At 43.2% G+C, this 21,304-nt stretch overlaps 1 protein-coding gene across 1 annotated transcript in view; it reads left to right on the top strand.

The window, feature by feature from the left end:
* The window catches only part of LOC129698425 (disks large homolog 2-like), a 633,990-nt gene that overhangs the window by 130,699 nt on the left and 481,987 nt on the right, over positions 1-21,304 (top strand). The window contains exons 5-6 of the mRNA XM_055637570.1: positions 6,918-7,022; positions 20,163-20,327. Coding sequence (XP_055493545.1) covers positions 6,918-7,022; positions 20,163-20,327 — 270 coding nt within the window. The remainder of the gene's footprint in view (positions 1-6,917; positions 7,023-20,162; positions 20,328-21,304) is intronic.

The raw sequence follows: 21,304 nt of genomic DNA, 5'->3' as shown, positions 1-21,304 counted from the left end.
GATTTAAAATCGCATCTGCAGTTCTTTCCTACACATATTCTAACAGTGCCTGCACTATTTTCTCTGCAGTAATGCTATTTAAAGGGATAGCCAGCTCCTTGGCTGTACATCTGTAGTTGTCTGCAGGCAATGCTGCAGGTTGGCAAGGGAATCGAGGGTGGCCTTAACTTTGCATAACTTTAAGTGAGATTCATTTAAATTACACACTTATTCCACTTTTTTCAAGGTCCTGCTGCAGGCTAGGTTGATGTGGCCAGGGATCCTGAAGGAGTTTGGGAAAGCAGGGTCATGTGCACAGAGTTCACACAGCTGTATTTTGCTGTGAGGAACACTTTGTAAGGAGCATTCTATACATAGATTAAGGGTTCCTATGTCAATGGTCACAAGGATATGTGATCTTCTAGGAACACAGCTCTGTCCAGGCCCATAAGCCTAGAAAGTCCTGAAGAAATAAAAGTAATTGTTACCCTAAATTTCCTAAATTGCATTATTCTAGGCAGTGGTAACTAACTAGTGTTATTTATTCCATGTATCCCTTGCTGGACCTATGGCACTTCATGATGTCTTTGACAATCAGGAAATTTGCATGAATTGCCTGAAAATGACTCCCTGAAAATCGTAACCATGAGAAAAATCTCGTAACCATGAGAAAAATCTCTTGTGGTCAATTACATTTATTCAGGGAATGTTATTTTTGTTTTATTTGTTCTTCCTGACATACTTCAGGTGTGAATCTTGAGACATAAAGACTATCCGCTGCTTCCTTGGCTTCAGATTTCACGCATGTTTCAGAGGTGCAGCTGAATACTTTTTCGATTATTTCCTTGGGACCACGTAACAGGGAACGATATCAAGATCTTTGAAGTGTTGCCATGGTTGCCATCACAGTACTCTCCAAAGGAAATTAAATGTTTAGTTATCTTCTGGCTTAGAGTGTCACAGAGAAATATTGAACAGAAATACCCTTTGACACACCAAGGCTATGCTGCCCATTATCCATCCACTTGAATTAACCCTACGTTAGTCCCAGTACTCTTCCCAGATTCTCACCAACTCTGTGATGGGGTGGTGGGGAGGAGGAGAAAGGTTGTAAGAATTAGTATTCCAACCTGCATGTCTGTGGGGTATAGGACGAATGTGGAGCACCTATAGATAACCCATGCAGTCACCGAGAGAATGTGCAAACTGTATGCAGACAGCACCCAGGGGTCGGGATTGTAGCCAGTACATTGGTACTTTGAGTGGCAGCTCTATTAGCTGCACCAATCTGCTGCCTACTCCAAAGCCTATCTATCCATCAGGATGGCTCAACTTTTTCTGAGTTTCATTATCAGGCTGAGGAGGTGGGAATGGAGATGGAGGTGGAAGATATTGAGTAAAAGGCACAGCAGGTGGCAGAGGATGAAAAAGTTGCCAGATGTTAATGTTCCTCGTCGCTGGATGGTGCAGCAGACAAAACCAGGGAGGATTGGTTGGATGGGGGGGGGGGGGGGGAACTAAATGGAATATATAGTATTGTGTGAACTGTGGAAAAGGTTCAAGGATGCACTCAAAGCCTTGTGGAAGAAATGTAACATTTCTACTGACTCTTGGGAATCTCCAAACCAGACCATTTAAAGTGGAGAAAAAAATGTTAGACAGTATTGAGAAACTTAAGTCTATGCAGCAGAAGTTCTGAGAGATAGTTTCATATTTGCTAAATGCCTAACACCATTGGCTTTGGCAGGGGTTCTGGCCAATGCGACTGCTGTCAATGAGGAAGAGCTTACCTTCCTTATGCCTGACGGGCCACCGTCTGTTTGTCGGGCAGCTGCCTGTTTAGAAGCCATGTTATCCAATAAGACAAAGATAAAATCAAGTGCTCAAATGATGTGCTTGCCGAGTTGAATTGTTGTGACAGTGTGTAGGAAGTGTGTTGTGATGTTGCTGCGAAGGATAACGCTAGTATGAAATGTAAATGAGCATATGAAGACCTGACTGCCAATGTGAGATAGATGTATGTGTATTGTGTTTAATCTGAGTTGCTCTGATCTATGGTTGTGATTAGTGTAAGTGAAGTAAACTAAGGCAGTAAAGAGTATATGAACATTCAATTGAGCTTGTGTAAGAAGGAATTGCAGATGCTGGTTTAAACCGAAGATAGACACAAAAAGCTGGAGTAACTCAGCGGGACAGGCAGCATCTCTGGAGAGAAGGAATGGGTGATGTTTCGGGTCGAGACCCTTCTTTTAAAATTAAATTAACAGTAAATGTTATTAAATCAAATAAGCCAATATTGCAGCAAAATTGTGGGACAACAAGTTACAATGTACCTAATCATTAATGCCCCAACATTTAGTGGAATTCAGTGATTCACACCCATTAAATGGTTCCATTTCCTTTATAGTTTTGATGATATGTTTCTTTAATCTTTTCACTTCTGGTTGTTCATTTTTTTCACTCATTATCCCTTTGAATTCCTGACTCTTAATAATTTATATGTATATGCTATGTATTACGAGCTGGTAAAAGCGTGCTAATACATTATTTATTCTCCCCTTTAGTTGTCAAACTATGTGCAGGTATACAGAAGACAGGTGCTATCTCACTTACATCTTATCATGGAGAACTCATCCTTTCCTTATTCGAAAAGGAATAACATTCTGTTAGTTTCCCAGACAGACAACATAGCAAGTTGATAACGGGGTCCTCTCTAAGAGGTGCAAATGGAGTCACACAAAGGATAGTTTATAGGCTGCTTCGGCAATTAATGATCCATGTAAGAAAGCTTTACTCTATTTTTATAGTCTAAAGCGACAGGGTGGTATTATTATTGGCATCTGTTCTGGAATAATTTTTCACTAATCCAGTTTATAATTAAAAAAAAAAAATTTTCAACTAACTATTTATTGCCAGTTTCTGCCGTGTTTATAACAAGCAAGCAAATGTGTCCTAGGAATGTATCCTTCTTAGGTAGTCCAGTGGGATTAAGGATGATACAAACCATCACACTAGTTTAAGGGATTCTGAGACAATGATTAAGGTTTATAAGGAAACTCAGGTTCTTAGCCAAATGGGGCAGATGGTAGGCTGTGTGGGTAAGGCAGTCGGTCAGCTTCCCCAACATGTAAGGCCTCTCAGTACTTCTGCTGCACAGACATACATTTCTCAATCCTCTCTAAAATGTTTCTTCTCCACTTTAAATGGTCGGGTTTAAAGATTCCCAGGAGTTCCACAAGGCTTTGAATACATCCTTGAATCTTTTCCACCGTTCCACCTCAGAATCCTTTCCCATGATAGAATCAGATTAGAGTGTTTTGTGAGTCTTGTCTTGGGCATGCAAATGATATGGCTTGCCCATTGTAGCCTTCAGTCTTGGAATTTTGGTCTGAGAGATAACACTGACATTCTTTTGTTTGCCTATTCTGGTTCGTTTGGAGCAATTTGTAGAGACAATTTATAATTCAAGATTCAAGAGACATTTATTGTCACATGCACCAATTGGTACAGTGAAATTTGGGGTCACCATACAGCCATACGAATAAAAAAAAGAACAAGAGAGGTTCTACTGCAGTTGTACAGGGTCTTGGTGAGACCACACCTGGAGTATTGCGTACAGTTTTGGTCTCCAAATCTGAGGAAGGACATTATTGCCATAGAGGGAGTGCAGAGACGGTTCACCAGACTGATTCCTGGGATGTCAGGACTGTCTTATGAAGAAAGACTGGATAGACTTGGTTTATACTCTCTAGAATTTAGAAGATTGAGAGGGGATCTTATAGAAACTTACAAAATTCTTAAGGGGCTGGACAGGCTAGATGCAGGAAGATTGTTCCCGATGTTAGGGAAGTCCAGGACAAGGGGTCACAGCTTAAGGATAAAGGGGAAATCCTTTAAAACCGAGATGAGAAGAACTTTTTTCACGCAGAGAGTGGTGAATCTCTGGAACTCTCTGCCACAGAGGGTAGTTGAGTCCACAGTTCATTGGCTATATTTAAGAGGGAGTTAGATGTGGCCCTTGTGGCTAAGGGGATCAGGGGGTATGGAGAGAAGGCAGGTACGGGATACTGAGTTGGATGATCAGCCATGATCATATTGAATGGCGGTGCAGGCTCGAAGGACCGGATGGCCTCTACTCCTGCACCTAATTTCTATGTTTCTATGTTTCTAAAACACGATAGTATTTTAACATAAACATCCCCTGCACAGCGGAATCAAAGTTTCCCACTTTGAGGGAAGGCCCAAAGTTCTGTCATCCTCCTCTTTGATGTTCTATGATCTACACCCGTGGTCGGGGCTTCCTGAGCCCTCCGCAGCCCTCCGCAGTCGCCACTAGCGGTGGCCCTATGCTCAGGCCATCTCGCCAGGATGATGGCACTCCAAGATGGCGGCGCTGGCTTAACAGCTGCGGCCCACCTGCAGTCCGTCTGTTTTTTTTCTTTCGTTTTGTTCCTTGTCATGTTTTAGTTAATTTTGTTTTATTAAGTTGTGTATGTATGTGGGTGTGGGAGAAACATGCTTTGGCCTCTTCCTTCGGGGGATGCGACTTTTTCTTCGGTCGTATCCCCCGTCTCCGTCTGCGCCGAGGCCTAATGGCGGAGCTGGCGGCAACGGAGCTGTAGCGGCGGCAGCAGCAGCGGAGACCTGACTCGGCCCTGGAGCTGTGGCGGCAGCAGCAGCAGCGGAGACCTGACTCGGCACCGAAGCTGTAGCGGCGGCAGCAGCAGCGGAGACCTGACTCGGCCCTGGAGCTGTGGCGGCGGCAGCAGCAGCGGTAGCGGAGACCCGACTCGGCCTCTGAGCTGTGGCGGAGGCGGCGGAGACCTGACTCGGCCCCGAAGCTGTGGCGGAGGAAGCGGCAGCAGAGACCCGACTCGGCCTCTGAGCTGTGGCGAGACAGCGACCACCCGCGGAGTTTGAACCGTCGCCTCGGCACAGAGGGAGAACAAAGAGGGAAGAGCCAGAGACTTTAAGATTTTGCCTACCACCACAGTGAGGAGGTGTTTGGTGAACTCACTGTGGTGGATGTTAAATTTGTGTTGACTAGGTGTTTTTGTCATTTTTTAAAATTATATGTATGACTGCAGGGAAACAAAATTTCGTTCAGACCGAAAGGTCTGAATGACAATAAACGAATCTAATCTAATCTAATCTAACTCCGACGTCGGACGGGAGAACAACCTTAGTGGCTTGGACCTCCGAATCGGCCGCTTGTCTATTGTCTATTGCCTGCCTACCGGAGTCCGCGGCTCCCGAAGTCCACAGGCCTCGCCGAGCGGAGACCCACGCTGGCGGCCCTCGGCCCCATGACTGTGAGATGTTGGTCAGCGCCGCCCGTACTGGAAGCTCTTCAAACCACAGCCCCGCGATGTTGAAGCAGCAGGCCCAACACTCCGGAGCTTCAAACGGCGATCCCAGGTGAGGCATCGCCCGCTCCGCGATGTATCCAGCGCTGCACCGCCGCTGCTGGAGCTCTAGTCCGGTCCCCGGCAGAAAAAGCTGCACTAATCCAGTTGGTAGGCTGCGAGGAGGGGGGCGAGGACGCGACTCGGAGAATAGTCGCATCCTCGCCAGGATGTGACTGGGAGACGGTTTCCCCCTTACTCTACCACTTCCCCCACATAGAAATACTAAAGATACCACCTCAACATACTTTTAAACAAACCAAAAAATAAAAAAAGATGGAAAATACGGACAGACTGTAGGCAGAGGCAGCCTTCATGAGACACCCCTAGTGGCCATTCCCCTAATACTGTCAGTGTGTGTGTGCATATGTGTGTATGGTAGTCAAAATATATGAATTATCCGGAGTACGCTTTCAATATGTAAGAAATAGAATAAATGATTACAATTTGCCCAAGTTATTTCTTGCTCTCCATATATATGCATTATTTGACTTTTTACCACCATATGAGCCAAGCAATAGCCAAGAATTAAGGAAATGGAAAAATGTGCTTCATTTAACAACATGCTAAATGATAAACTGATCATTAATTTGTTAACTTGTATAAGATAAAACTGTTCTGCAAACCTTTTTCACAGTAACAGTTTTATGTCATTATAAATCAGCAAGGACAAGGTATGTAATTGGAGATCTATAAAGACATTGTGTCATCTTCAAGAAATTGTAGAGTGCCAGGATAAAAAAGACTGATGAAACATATCCTTAATTCAGAGAAATTATGGATAATTCTGTTCATTTTCTTGTTTGTCCGAATCAATGTTTGTATAGATTTGGCTGAACACATTAAAAAGTTAATGTGTGTGTGTTGTCTTACACCTATGTAGGCCACGGTCACGATCAGGTTTCACTATCAAGACTGTTGGCAGATCAATTTCCCTCCTGGGATAAATCAAGTTCTATTGTATTGTATCGTATCGTAGGTTTCACCTGTCTGTGCCAGTCACATTGTGTTTGCTTGTTATGCCCAGGGCCAGGGAGTCATTTTATTTTCCAACTCCATCTGCCTGTGTAACAATTATATTGCTGTGCCACCCACACACCAAATGAGAGATCATGATAAAATAGTTGAATTATTTACAAATGATGTGAAAATAATTGGAGGAACCTAGTTTAAACTAAGGTTGTTCTACTTATACAAAATTATACAGGTGTGACAACAAAGATCAATCAAAACTCTTTTTCACAAATACCATGTGACCTGCTGAGTTTGTCTAGCATTTTCTGTATTCCAGCACCTTCACTATTTAGCATTTGTGTATTTTTATGGACTGTGGGATATATAGCCCAGGTGACTTTGTCAAAGGAGATTTTGAAGAACAATATGGATTTTGTTTGTAATGAGTAGGTGGTTTTGCATATTATTAAGTTTTATTTTCCATCTATTCTGTGACCACTGATTTGTATACAGTAACATTTCTATACACAAGATAAGTATGATTATTTATAACTAAAGGTTTCTAACTTTTTATTTTAGCCTATTGGGTCAGAACAAGACTCATTGACAAGAGGGGAGGACGAAACTGATGAACCCAAAGAAGAACTGTCATCAAAATTACATGAACCATGGGAACATTTCGAGGTACAATTTATGTTCCTTTACAATAATGTAAATGATTTCCAATGATTGCTCCTTTGATGAGTTTCACTAAACCAAAACAGCAACAGTCAAGTGTTGACCCCAGACTATACTTGGTAAACACACAATATAAAACAAATTGCAGGTAAAATGATGTTCCACCTCCCTGAATTTGTGGCAGCTCGTTGGTTAAGGTAGAAAATAACTAGATTCAATCATTTGGTCAATGCTGGTGTGTAGCTAATCCCATCAATATTTTGAAACATGCAGATTAATTTAGTAGTTGTCGGTTTGGGAAGTGAAGATCATGCCTGACTTGATTGAGCTTTTATTTTGAGGAAGTAACAAGCCGAGTTGACAAATGGTAACATTATTGATGATGACACAATATCATTTTGATTTAAACCTGTCGCAGGTCAGTATTTGTTGGTGGGTGTTGATGAGCATCCTAGTGACTTGAATGCTATAGCTTTGACGTTCTGCAGGGCAAAGTACTCAGTTCCTTTTTTCATGAGGTGTATCAATAATTTAGGATTTTAATGTGAGGGGCAAGATTAAGAAGTTTGCAGATTGTATATAAATTGATTATGTAGCTGATAAAGAAGAAGAAAGCTGTAGTACTAAGAGAGCAAAAGAAGTGGGCAGGAGGATCAAAGTGGGATACATTGTGGTATGTGGTAACGCTATTATGGTGAGAATTCAATGCAACAAAATATAAAATAACTAATAGGATACTGAGAAATGCAGAATATATCAAGGTTTGGAGTTCATGATTGCAAGGCCACAAAGTAATGAGACAAGTAGAAATAGTGGTCAGAAAAGCAAATGAGAATTTTTTAATTGGCTGAGGGATGGAACATAAGAATAAGGTAGCCATCCCATTTACGTATTGAACATGGAGATAGACAAAAAAGCTGGAATAACTCATCGGGTCTGGCAACATCTCTGGAGAAAAGGTATCGGTAACGTTTTGGGTTGTGAACTGTAAAGAAATGTCATCAACACACTGATACATTACTGCACTAGCTGTACGTGGTCTGTCACAGGAACTAGAGAGATCAGTGGGTGGGGAGGTTGTAATTATACGTGATATGGGGAGTGGTTAGTAGTGGTGAGGTCACTATGTTAAAGGTACATGCACATATCATCTACATGAACCTTGTCTCCAGAAATGCCGCCTGACCCGCTGAGTTACTCCAGCTTTTTGTATATGTATTCGGTTTAAACCAACATCTACAGTTCCTTCCTTCCCACAATGTATTGAACATGTTTAGCCATTACGTGAGTACCCCAGACTGGTCACAAGCCTCCATTCAGAAAAACAATCCTCCATATCTACACTTTGATTCCTTCCTGCAAACTAATTTTGAATCATGCGCTTAAATTAGTCTACCATGCTGGACATTTATTATACAGAGAAATTACCGAATCACCTCGCTGCAGAAAATATTTGATTGCCATGGATAGGTTTGAGGTTATTTATGGGACTGATAATTTTAGTTAAAAAGATGCAATGAGTTTTTTTGGGGGTATTGAAGTTGGGACGAAATCTAATCGCAGATCAGACAATTAATGGAAGGTCTGCATTGGGAAATTAGGAAGGATCTCTCTATTTACAAGAAATAGTGAAGTAGGGGGCGGTCATTTTCAAACTAAGACTATCGACCAGTGGCACTAATGCCTGTGGTGATGAAGTGCTTTGAGAGGTTGATCATGGCGCAAATCAACTCGTACCTCGACAAAAACCTGGACCCACTGCAGTTCGCTTACCGCCACAACAGATCAACGGTGGATGCGATCTCGCTGGCCCTCCACTCCGCTCTGGACCACTTGGACATCAAAACCTCATATGTCAGGCTGTTATATTCATTGATTCCAGCTCGGCATTTAATACAATCATCCCCTCCAAGCTGGTTACCAAACTCGTAGAACTGGGTCTCTGCGCATCCCTCTGCAATCCATAGTCTGTTCGTATTAGTGGAAATGTGTCAGACTCGATAACAATCAGCACGGGAGCACCTCAAGGCTGCGTGCTCAGCCCCCTGCTGTACTCACTCTACACTCACGACAGCGTAGCCGGACATAGTGTGAGCTCTATCATCAAGTTCGCTGACGCCACCACTGTTGTGGGACGTATCACTGATGGAGACGAGTCAGAGTATAGAAGTGCGATCGACCGATTGACAAAATGCTGCCAGCACAATAACCTGGCCCTCAACACCAGCAAAACCAAGGAATTGATTGTGGACTTTGGAAAGGGTAGGATGGGGACCCACAATCCCGTTTATATCAAAGGGTCAACAGTGGAGAGGGTCAAGAGTTTCAAATTCCTGGGCGTGCACATCTCTGAAGATCTTTCCTGGTCCGAAAACACTGATATAACCATATAACAATTACAGCACGGAAACAGGCCATCTCGGCCCTACAAGTCCGTGCCGAACAATTTTTTTTTTCCCCTTAGTCCCACCTGCCTGCACTCATACCATAACCCTCCATTCCCTTCTCATCCATATGCCTATCCAATTTATTTTTAAATGATACCAATGAACCTGCCTCCACCACTTCCACTGGAAGCTCATTCCACACCGCTACCACTCTCTGAGTAAAGAAGTTCCCCCTCATATTACCCCTAAACTTCTGTCCCTTAATTCTGAAGTCATGTCCTCTTGTTTGAATCTTCCCTGTTCTCAAAGGGAAAAGCTTGTCCACATCAATTTCCACATCTGATGCAATTATAAAGAAAGCACATCAGCGCCTCAATTTCCTGAGAAGATTACGGAGAGTCGGTTTGTCAAGGAGGACTCTCTCTAACTTCTACAGGTGCACAGTAGAGAGCATGCTGACCGGTTGCATCGTGGCTTGGTTCTGCAACTTGAGAGCCCTGGAGAGGAAAAGACTACAGAAAGTAGTAAACACTGCCCAGTCCATCATCGGCTCTTACCTCCCTTCCATCGAGGGGATCTATCACAGTCGCTGCCTCAAAAAAGCTGGCGGCATCATCAAGGACCCACACCATCCTGGCCACACACTCATCTCCCCGCAACCTTCAGGTAGAAGGTACAGGAGCCTGAAGACTGCAACATCCAGGTTCAGGAATAGCTACTTCCCCACAGCCATCAGGTTATTAAACTCAACTCAAACAAAACTGTGAACATTAATAGCCATTATCTGTTATTTGCACTTTATCAGTTTATTTATTCATATGTGTATATATTTATATAATGGTATATGGACACACTGATCTGTTCTGTAGTTCATGCCTACTGTGTTCTGTTGTGCTGAAGCAAAGCAAGAATGTCATTGTCCTATCAGGGACATGACAATAAACTCTTTTGAATCTTGAATCTTGAACTAATCCCTGGTTGGTGTAGACTTGGTGGGCCGAAGGGCCTATATCTCTAAACTAAACTAAACTCAGCTAATCTTTTCACAATTTTACTATTAATTTTAGATTTATTTCTTGCGTTTTACGATGACTTATCATTTCCAAGAAATGATCAACTAGTTCAACGTACATTATTTAAAATTTTATTTTCATTCATGTTTGCAATATATCAAACATATGCTGTGTTTGTTGACTTGCCTAGATCAAGATTTAGAAACCAAATTATGTAGCACCATGTTTTCAGGTGCTATATGATCCAATATACATGAAAAAGGAATTATAGATTTTATGTAAGTTTTGCATTTCCTACCTGTGATGAGCTAGCACACGAAGGACATCAGACTTGCACGGTTACATCTAGTAACATGCAGTCTACACCTGGATGCCACTTCCCATAATTCTTAATTGAAAATGCATATTATCTGCAAGCTATGGACCAAACTGGAAGGAGGTTTTATAGTCTATGGCAGGCTGATACTGGGAACTTGACCACAATATACCCTTTTGAAAGGAGGTACTGAAACTGAATTTTCCTTGCACCTCTGTCCACCCTCTCCCAATGGAATGATCACATCTCTCCCCTAACTCATTGCTCTTGCTTTACCTACCCCAATCACCCACAGATCTTCCAACCCAGCATTCACCCTATTAATTTTCATCTCTCCACCCCAAACTGTGAATACAAAGCCTCATTGATTGATTGCAATGTTGAATTGTCACCGCGTTCCTCTATTGCTGCTCTGATACCACTCTGACCATTGCTCTCTCTTTACTATCAAGGTTACCACTGACTACTATTCTTCCCCAGAAACGATCAAGATTTTTTCACTTGATTATCAAGGCTATCCTTCTGACTGGTGTTACCATTCCCACCCTCCCTATCACCCATGCAGTTACCAAGACTGACTACTTGACCATCAATTCCATTCCACACTGATCCATGGACACCCCACTTGACCCCACTATCCAGTAACTAATCCTAATACATGAATTTCATGGCCACATTTCTAATCTCCACATCCTTATTATTTTCTGGACCTAATCTTGGTCCCATGTTCACTTGATTTCCTTTGATCTTATATTGGCACTCTTTGCCAAGATCGTTTAATTGTCATGTGAAGCAAAACAGATCAATGAAATTCTTATAGTAACAGTACACAATCAGTAAGAAATGACTTCCTCGTCAATAGTCAGGGTCACCTCGCTGCTGTGTGCCTCGTCCCCTGACTGTCTTATGAAGAAAGACTGGATAGACTTGGTTTATACTCTCTAGAATTTAGAAGATTGAGAGGGGATCTTATAGAAACTTACAAAATTCTTAAGGGGTTGGACAGGCTAGATGCAGGAAGATTGTTCCCGATGTTAGGGAAGTCCAGGACAAGGGGTCACAGCTTAAGGATAAAGGGGAAATCCTTTAAAAACGAGATGAGAAGAACTTTTTTCACACAGAGAGTGGTGAATCTCTGGAACTCTCTGCCACAGAGGGTAGTTGAGGCCAGTTCATTGGCTATATTTAAGAGGAAGTTAGATGTGGCCCTTGTGGCTAAGGGGATCAGGGGGTATGGAGAGAAGGCAGGTATGGGATACTGAGTTGGATGATCAGCCATGATCATATTGAATGGCGGTGCAGGCTCGAAGGGCCGAATGGCCTACTCTTGCACCTAATTTCTATGTTTCTACTCATTCTATACCCATGACTGTTACTTCGCATCAATTAATATGGTTTTAGAGGCACAAATCATTTTCTAGTCACATGTTTCCAATGCTGATCAATACAAATTAAAGGTAGACAAAAAAGCTGGAGAAACTCAGCGGGTGAGGCAGAATCTATGGAGCGAAGGAATAGGCGACGTTTCGGGTCGAGAAGCTAGTTTCAATGCCTTAGTTTATATTGTGCTAATTACTTTTAAATTCATTGAAAATTTTCTAATAGGAACATGGCATGTACGTTAAAGAAAGGTAAAAATACCACCATGATCAAATCCTTCACCATGGAAACATAATATATATTGACAATATTAACACTCAACATGACAGAACATCAACATTGTGAATAAGACAAAATGCTTTGTTGATACACTACATCATAGAGTTCCTGAATAAATGTGCCTGGAAATTCAGTTGCTTAGCACCTTTCTCTGGCATCATGTAATTGGGAATCAACATTTCTTTCCAGAATTAAGTGCAATATTAACCCTCTCCAAGTTATGTTATGTCTCTCTGGAAATCTTACAGGTGATTCCAGGCTTAAGTTAACTTTGCATCACAACATAATTTTGCAATGTATTTACATGGGTCAGTGCTATTCCCCATGTCGTGCACCTACTGGAATGTTATAGAGGATTGCTCACCCATATGTTCATACCACTGCAATGGTTTGGAGTATCTAAGAAGTATTCCCTATCTTACCAATCATCCTCTTTTCTGTTCTTCTCTCCTATTCCAGTCCCTGACCACTCAATATCCTGATATCCGTCTGGTTTTCCCAGTGACAGTAGGTCCCTTGATCCTTCTAATCATCTGATGGGGGCCTTGATCTGATACAACCTCCTATTTCCGTCTGAACCCTAATTGTAGATATTTAGAGAAATTCTTAACTATGAACATAACATTGGTACTCTGCTTCAGCACTGCTGTGTCTGGAATAATGTATGTAGTTCTGGTATGCCTAACAAAAAATAGATATGCATGCAAGGATTCAACAAAATGAAAGGCCTGTTTAGAGTTGATGTGGAGAGGATGTTTCCATGAGTGGGATATGATGATGATGATGATTGATGATGATGATGATGATGATTCAATTAATTGTCATTGTCAGTGTACAGTACAGAGACAACGAAATGCATTTTTAGCATCTCCCTTGAAAGGGAGACACAGGGCGTCGCGGTGTGCCCGCGCCTGCCGCCGTAATTACATTCCATTACACACAGGCAAAGGTGGGTGAAGTGTCTTGCCCAAGGACACAACGACAGTATGCACTCCAAGCGGGATTTGAACCGGCTACCTTCCGATAGTTTAGGAACAAAGGACACAACCTCAGAATAAGGATGTACCTTTAGAAAGGAGATGAGGAGGAATATCTCAGGGCTACCTCACGCTCTCACGCTGATCACAAATTTCTCACGCTCTGTCGTGAGAAATTCTGTGACCAACGAAAATTTCAAAACTCATATCAAGCGCATGGGCCGCCCGCGGGTGTTGGAGAGCCGGGGCTGAGGGAGAGATGGAGGCAGAAGCAGCGGCGGCGGCAGATGTGTACGGGGTGCCGGGGCAGGCGAATGTTTGCCGGGCTGGCGAGAGTTTGACAGGCTGGCGAGTCGCTCGCTGCAGCTGCGGCCATGGAACAGCCTCTGTGCAACAGTCCCGAGCCATTGGAGGCATCAGAAGCGTTGCGCCGCTGAGGTTAGTCTCTGTGCCAAATTCGCCCAGATGACCGGCATGGATCAGGCTGCGGCTCGGTGCATCCTGGAGGACCGGGCAGTGAATGAATGTCACCCAGCGCAGCAAGTAAGGCCATGTCCTCCTCTCAGCGGCAGTCGGAATTTAAGGATTTGCGGGAAGCGGCTGGTATGAGCGAGGCCGGCGAGCAACAGGAGAGAGATGTTCACATGGGTCGCGGAACCGGGGGAGCTGTGGCTCCCCCACTTTTTTGGCTGGACATGTGCCAATATCTCCGGCTTTGGACGAGGCACTACAATGCTCTGAGCAACCTGGTCGTGGGTGTTAGAGAGCCGGGACGGAGGGAGGGAGGGATGGAAGCAGATGCAGCCACGGGGGCAGATGCAGACGGGGAGCCGGGACTGGCAAGTGATAGCCGGGCTGACGAGTCGCTCGCTGCAGCTCCGGCCATGGAGCAGCCTCAGTGTATGAGTCCCGGGCCGTTGGAGGCATCGGAAACGTTGCGCCGCTGTCGTTAGAGTCTCTGCGCCGAATTCGCTCTGGTGACCGGCATGGACAGGCTGCGGCTTGGTGCATCCTGGAGGACAACCAGTGGCTGCTGGAAGTAGGTGCCAAGCACTGGGTAGAAGCGGTGGAAGATGGGGTGGTTGGAGAAAGCATCCTGCTTGCCTGCTAGATCTTCACTTACTGTAACTGCAGGAAAAAAATTCCCGATGTTGGGGGAGTCCAGAACCAGGGGACACACACAGTTTAAGAATAAGGTCAGCCATTTAGAACTGAGATGAGGACAAACTTTCTTCACCCAGAGAGTTGTGAATCTGTGCAATTCTCTGCCACAGAAAGCAGTGGAGGCCAATTCGCCAGATATTTTCATGTTACATTTTGCTCTTGGGGCTCGCGAAATCAAGGGGTATGGGGAAAAAAACAAGAAAGAGGTACTGATTTTAGATGAACAGCCATGATCGTATTGAATGGCAGTGCTGGCTCGAAGGGCCAAATGGTCTATTCCTGCACCTATTTTCTATGTTTCTATGCTTGAGTATATGGCAATAAAACTTGACCACTTGATTTTGAAGCATTCATGCATGGTGGAGGTATAATGTACTCATAGAGTGATACAGTGTGAAAACAGGCCCTTCGGCGCAACTTGCCCACAGCCGCCAATATGTCTACACAACCTGCTACACAACCTGCTTTTGGTCCATATCCCTCCAAACATGTCCTACCCAAGTATCAGTCTAACTGTTTCTTAAATGTTGGGATAGTTCCTGCCTCAACTACCTCATCTGGCAGCTTGTTCCACACACCCATCGCCTTTTGTGTGGAAAAAGTTACCCCTTAAAAAGCTACCTCTTAAACATACTTTAAACAAAAAACATTGAAATCTGACTTCTACAATGCACTAAAACATGATTTTAATACATCAAATTTCAAAAAGCACCCCCCTCCCACACCCTCAGTCGCTCCACTTCCTCGCCGGTTACGCTGAGCAGTGATCGCTCAGCCTCCCCACTTTCAAAAACGCTCCATGGCCGCTGGTTCAAACGGAGAGCACTCCCAGATGTGAGCGGGGAACTCAGGCCAGTTCTCCCTGATGTCTGGATCTCAATGCTCAGCGCTTCGTGTTTCGAAGTTGGCCAATATTATTGATTTGTAATTAGCCTGATTTGTAATTAGTTGACAAAACCTTAATTTATTAATCTGGAATATCCAGGGGGTGGGATAAGTGTAATATTAAAATGACATGCAAGGTGTCAGGCTGTCTGTCACAACATACAGCCCCGATTACCGATTATTTCCTTCAGTTAAATATTGGGAAGGTAGCATTATTGTCATTCGTCACTCGACTATTATGTTTGTTTACCTCACTGACTATTTCTAAACCCCCCCGCCCCCACACCTCCCAAATTGACAGGTTGAATAGAAACCTTGTTGTTTTATTAATCGAACATGTAGACGAACATCCTCAAACATCCGGAAGTGGCGGCGCTTGTAAACGGCTGTGGCTCGCCTGCAGTCCGTTTGTCTTTACTTTTTTATGTTGGTTTTTTTTCGTTTTGTCTAGTTAGTTTTTGTTTTTAGGTTGTGTTTATGTGGGGTGGGGGGGGGGGTTGAAACGGGGCTTGCTGTCTCTCCCTTTGGAGGAATACGACTTTTTTGTCGTATCCCCCTTCTCTGCCTCCGTCTGCGCTGAGGCCTAATGGCGGAGCTGGCGGCCTCGAGACTCCGGAGGCAGAGCAAGTCGGGACTTGCCCTGGGTTCGCTCCCGTGAGGGCGGTCCGGCTCGGGGCTGAGACTCTCCCGTGAGAGCGGCCCAGCTCGAGGTGGAATGGCGCTCCCGTGAGGGTGGCCCAGCTCAAGGTGGAATGGCGCTCCCATCGGAGCGGCCCAGCTCGAGGGAGGTACCGCGCTCCCGTCAGAGCGGCCCAGCTCGAGGGAGGAACGGCACTAACGTGAGGGTGATCCGGCTCGGGGCTGGAACGGTGCTCCGGTGGCTGGGACGGCGTTCTGGCGGCGGTGACCTGAGTCCGGGGTTTAGCCGCGGGCCAGCGGCTGCATCCGTTGGACTGGAGGGCGGCGGCTTCAACCACCCCGGGCCGCGGTGTTTGAGCCGGCCTGTTTGCGGGGTTCGGTGAACCGCGGGACTGTTTGTGCCATTGCCCGGTGGAGTATCGCCTCAGAGAAGAGGAGGGAAGAGACTGCAGCCCTAAGATTTTTGCCTCCACCACAGTGAGGAGGTGCTTGGAGGACTCACTGTGGCGGATGTTAATTTGTGTTTAGTGTTGTTTATTATTGTATGATTGTATGTATGACTGCAGGCACGAAATTTCGTTCAGACCGTAAGGTCTGAATGACAATAAAGGTATTCTATTCTATTCTATTCTATTCTATTCTAGTCTAATCAAATGGAAACTGATTCAGATGTGATGTTTTAAAGGGCCTGCTCCACGCATGTCCTTGGCACGCAAATTACGCAACCTCGAGGTCGCGTAATTTGCGTGCCAAGGACACGTAAGTGGGACAGGCCCTTAAGAGCTTGTGCAAAGAAGGGCATATTTTAAAAGAGTGACAGAGATACTTGCAGGGGGAATGTGTGAGGAGGTTATTATTTGTCTTTAGTTTTAGCTTGAACCAGGACATCTGAAGATTCAAAGTTTAATACAGTAATTGTGCTGATACTGACTCTAACCAACCACATAATGAATATTATCCATTCTGGAGGTTTTATTTGTCTGATGCCATTTAAACTTCACTTGGATTTCAATCACTTCAATGTAAAAGTAATTGGGAATGGGGAGCATTGGAACAAAAATTTGCCCTTGGTACATATTAACTGTAATATAATAATGTATGCATGTTGGTAGGTGCAATCAAAACTAAGATCTTTTTATCATTGTGTTATGAAAATGCACTGAAAATATTATATACTCTCAAGATCACATTAAATGGAATATTATTGCTTAAATATATATTGTTATTGGACTTCCTGGTCCCAGCAGAGAGGAAGACAGCAAAATACTGCAAATATTGAGGGTGAAAATGACTTCAGGACAGTTTGTTAAGAAAATGAAGGAAATGATAACATAATACATATAGCTGAGTGAGTATAATTTAATGGATGAGAAATTGTGTTCAACCAAATTATGACTTGACAAAATAACTCGCATGTTGCATAACAAGGAAACCAATAGATGTAGCAAATTTTGTTACACGTAACAGATTACCGCATTAGATAAGCATCTGTGGACTTGAACGTAATAGGTTAAGTCCAGGGGGTCAGATATGGGGCTTTATATGTGGGCCAGATATATTGTCAGTGCAGAGGGGCTAGGAGCAAGGCCAAGTGTGCATCCAGTGTCTGGAATAGTAATACATGTGCAGTCAAAGCTGAGACAATGGGAGGGTTCAGCACTGTGAACATAAGCAGGTAAGCAGCTATGATCAGGGTAGAATAGGGGGCCAGGTGTAAGATTGGACTCAGAGTCAGGAATGAGAGAAGGAATGCAACTGGACTCAGGATCAGGAGTAGTACCAGGTGTGCAGTGAGACCCAGGTTGGTCAACATGGGCCAAGTGCTTGATTATAATCTGATTTCCATACATGAATACATTAAGATCATTCATGTGCTACACCTGTTGATCAGAGCCTGGCTCTACTGTGGAATGTAATTAGGAATGTAATTTAGCCTTACCTTATTCATAGCTAATCCAATTTAAAGCATAAATATTGCATTCAAGTGTAAGTTAAAAGACTCGCTACAGTATGCACCAGATTGCACAATTTCAAGCTGAAACATATAAAAGTTCTGTACCGATGGGAGGGGTGCACCCCCCTCCCACATTCTCTTCCCCCCCCCCCCCCCATAGGTTGCTTTGCTCCCTCGGGCTTGGTTTCTCGCAATTTCTCACTCCCAACTCTCATCAATGTTGGCAGCCCTGAATATCTTTAGGCAGAAGGTGCTGAATATGTGGAACTCATTGCCACAGACAGGCTGTGGAAGCCAAGTCTTTGGGTATTTTTAAAGCAGCCACACAGATTCTTGATTATAAGAGTTTCAAAGGTTACAGGGAGAATGCATGAGAATGGGATTGAGCGGAAAGTATAGATCAACCATGACTGAAAAGCAGAATAGATTTGATGGGCTGAATGGCCTAATTTGGCTCCGATGACCTATGAATTTATGATTCCTGGAATGTAATAACGAGGAACTGCAGAGGCTCATTTATACGAAAGATAACCATTAAAAGGCTGGATAACTCAGTAGGTCGGGAAGCATCTCTGGGGAAAATGGATAGGTGACATTTCAGGTCAGGACCCTTCTTCAGACTGAGATAGCAAGTTTGTCATATAGGGAAAGGTTAAACAGGCAAAATTCATGATCTCTTGAGTTTAGAAGATTGAGAGAGTATAACATTATTGAAGAGCCTGAAGGCTGGATGTGGAGATGATGCTTCCACTGAATGGATTGTCTAAAGCCAGGACCAAAGTAATAAAAATAAATCTCAGGACAAGAAAGAAATAAAAGTATCCAATGGGGTTGGTGGGGAAAGGGAGTGAATCTTTGAATTCACTATCCAAGTGGATTCAGTGGGCTCAGTCAGACCCGTAAGTTCACAGACTGAAAAAATAAGGGAATCAAAGCTTATAGGGTTAAGGGCCTGTCCCACTGTATGAGGTAATTCAAGAGTTCTCCCGAGTTTTCCCCGATTTACATGGTGCTATTACAGCAAGCCCTTTCCTGGCTGGCATTAGATGGGCCCCCCATTTTTCATTTACATGCAATTTAAAAATGGTGGTAGAAGAAGGTGAAAGTGGTTTGAGGTTTTTGGGATCTTTCTATTTCCAGTGTAGTAAATGAAATGAAACATTATTTTACACGGACAGGTAAGGATCTGGCAATGGGATGATAACCAAGTTGACCATATGACCAAAAGTCGATGTTTTTTGAGTTGTGGGATATTCCAAGGATTCCAGTGTAGACTGCATTGCCAGATTATTTATAAATGGCCTTCTATCTTCTATTTGCCTTCTCGTGGATGGATAGGAACAAAATTGAGGTTAGGAACCCCTTCTATGTTAGTTACATCCAATTTCTAGCCCTGCAACAGCTGTGGGAAGAAACTTACATTCCCCCATGAAGGGAATTGAAAATCCTTGGAAATCAAATGGGGACATCATTTAGCAGGTATAATTTCTTCTTTGCAGTAGCAAAATGACCATTTGGCAAGTGAATGGCCCACTTAAATAAAAGGTGATTTTTTTTTTGTTTATAAAAAGGTGCAAGTATTAAAACATTGGCATACTTGTTTATGACTGGAGATGCACAAAATTGAACAATAAATATGCAGTCTAAAATAATATGTAATTTTGTCTGCAAATAAAATATATATATATCCATGCATTTTGCAGTTATCTATCAATCTCTTCACGTGATTGCATCCCTGTTCTTAATTCTAGCCTTATCCCCAAAGCGATAGATGTGATTTTCATGTGCTTGCTCTTTTATTTTTAGATGCTCTCCCTAAATGGTGTTCACATGTTCATGTTTACAGTTTTCCATTATCACTAGAAGCTATTAAGAATTAACTGCTTGTTACCGAAGTCTGTTATTTTACACTTAAATTCAGAAAGAAATATGCCTCTGCTGTATCTTCCCATATTTTCCATCATAATGGAGGAAAAGGAGCAGGAGGCAAAGAATCAGTTGGGACCTATGGAGAGTGAAATTGAGTCAGGTGTCAAGAAGTTATATAGAGCAAAAACTATTGCATCGGAGCTATTGAAACTAAATGTGAATTTCCACTGTGATTCTAGTTCATCTTACTCATTTTGATTCTGTTTGACTCACTTTTGTTTAGAAATATCACTATCAAGATGAGGATTCACCACCAAATGATTACAGCTTACCCCGTCTAACCAATGATGTCAAAGGCCCTGAGCTTGTTCATGTCTCTGAGAAGAATTTATCACAGATTGAAAACATCCTTGGATATGTATCACATGCTCATATATCTCCATTAAAGGTTAGTTAACTTATAAAAAAATGTATATTTAAGAATCAGCAGTGATAAACAAAGCTACTAGTGCAGAAACACTAATATATATTTTTATTCAGACAAAAGAGTATTCAAAAATAATGTCAAAACAATCTGAACATTTATTTGTCTGTTCCAATTTGTTTACAATGTTGACGAGATTCTCTGCGAAGATAAAATATGAATTGTTCAGCACACGTTAACTTTCAATTAATTATTTTGTTCTATTGTGTATTTGCATCTTTTTTCATAGAGATAAACTATAAATTATTAATTGCACAGTTTAGTTTGGCCTCACTTTGCTTTCCAATGATGCTTCATTTTACAATTGGACTTTAATGTATAGGGGGATTAGGTGCAGTGACGAGAGATGCTGGCTAGTGCTTAATTTCTGCATAGAATTCTCAAATTGCATTCAGGAAAACTTCAGTATGGAGCAAGCTGAGCAAGAATATGGGGTAGGATTCCAGATTCTGTGTTAGATAATGAAGCTGGATTGATAGAAGGAATCAGCATAGGACTAATGGGCCTGTCCCACTTAGGCGACTTCAGGAGAATCTACGCTCACCACATGGTCGCCATATATTTGCTGATGGTCTCTGGTGAGTCTCCTTCATGGTCGCGAGGTGTTCCCGCATTCTGGGAACTAGTCGCGGCCTCAGTATGTTCGCCAAAAATTGGTTGCCATGCAGAAAATTGATAATCCTGTAGTCGTAGGTGCAGTTGTAGTGGGGTCGCCATGTAGTTATGGGTAGTCGTAGGTAGTTTTAGTTAATCGTCCCCTTTTCCCCCCTTCTCCCCTCTTTTAAAGGACTTGCCGTACACTGTGCTAGCTATCTTAATTACAGCGCCAATCTTCCTGTTCATCATGGTGCGTGTCTGTATCACCTTAGCTTTGTACCCTGTGAATTTCAGAGAGCGCTCTCCCACTTGCCCTGGCCCCCACTTTTGCGATGTGTTTGTGT

This window comes from Leucoraja erinacea, chromosome 6 (genome assembly GCF_028641065.1).
Source record: "Leucoraja erinacea ecotype New England chromosome 6, Leri_hhj_1, whole genome shotgun sequence".
In the NCBI taxonomy this organism is placed as follows: Eukaryota; Metazoa; Chordata; class Chondrichthyes; order Rajiformes; family Rajidae; genus Leucoraja; species Leucoraja erinaceus.
The sequence above is the reverse complement of the archived record's forward strand: the minus strand, read 5'-3'. Positions and strand labels throughout refer to the sequence as shown.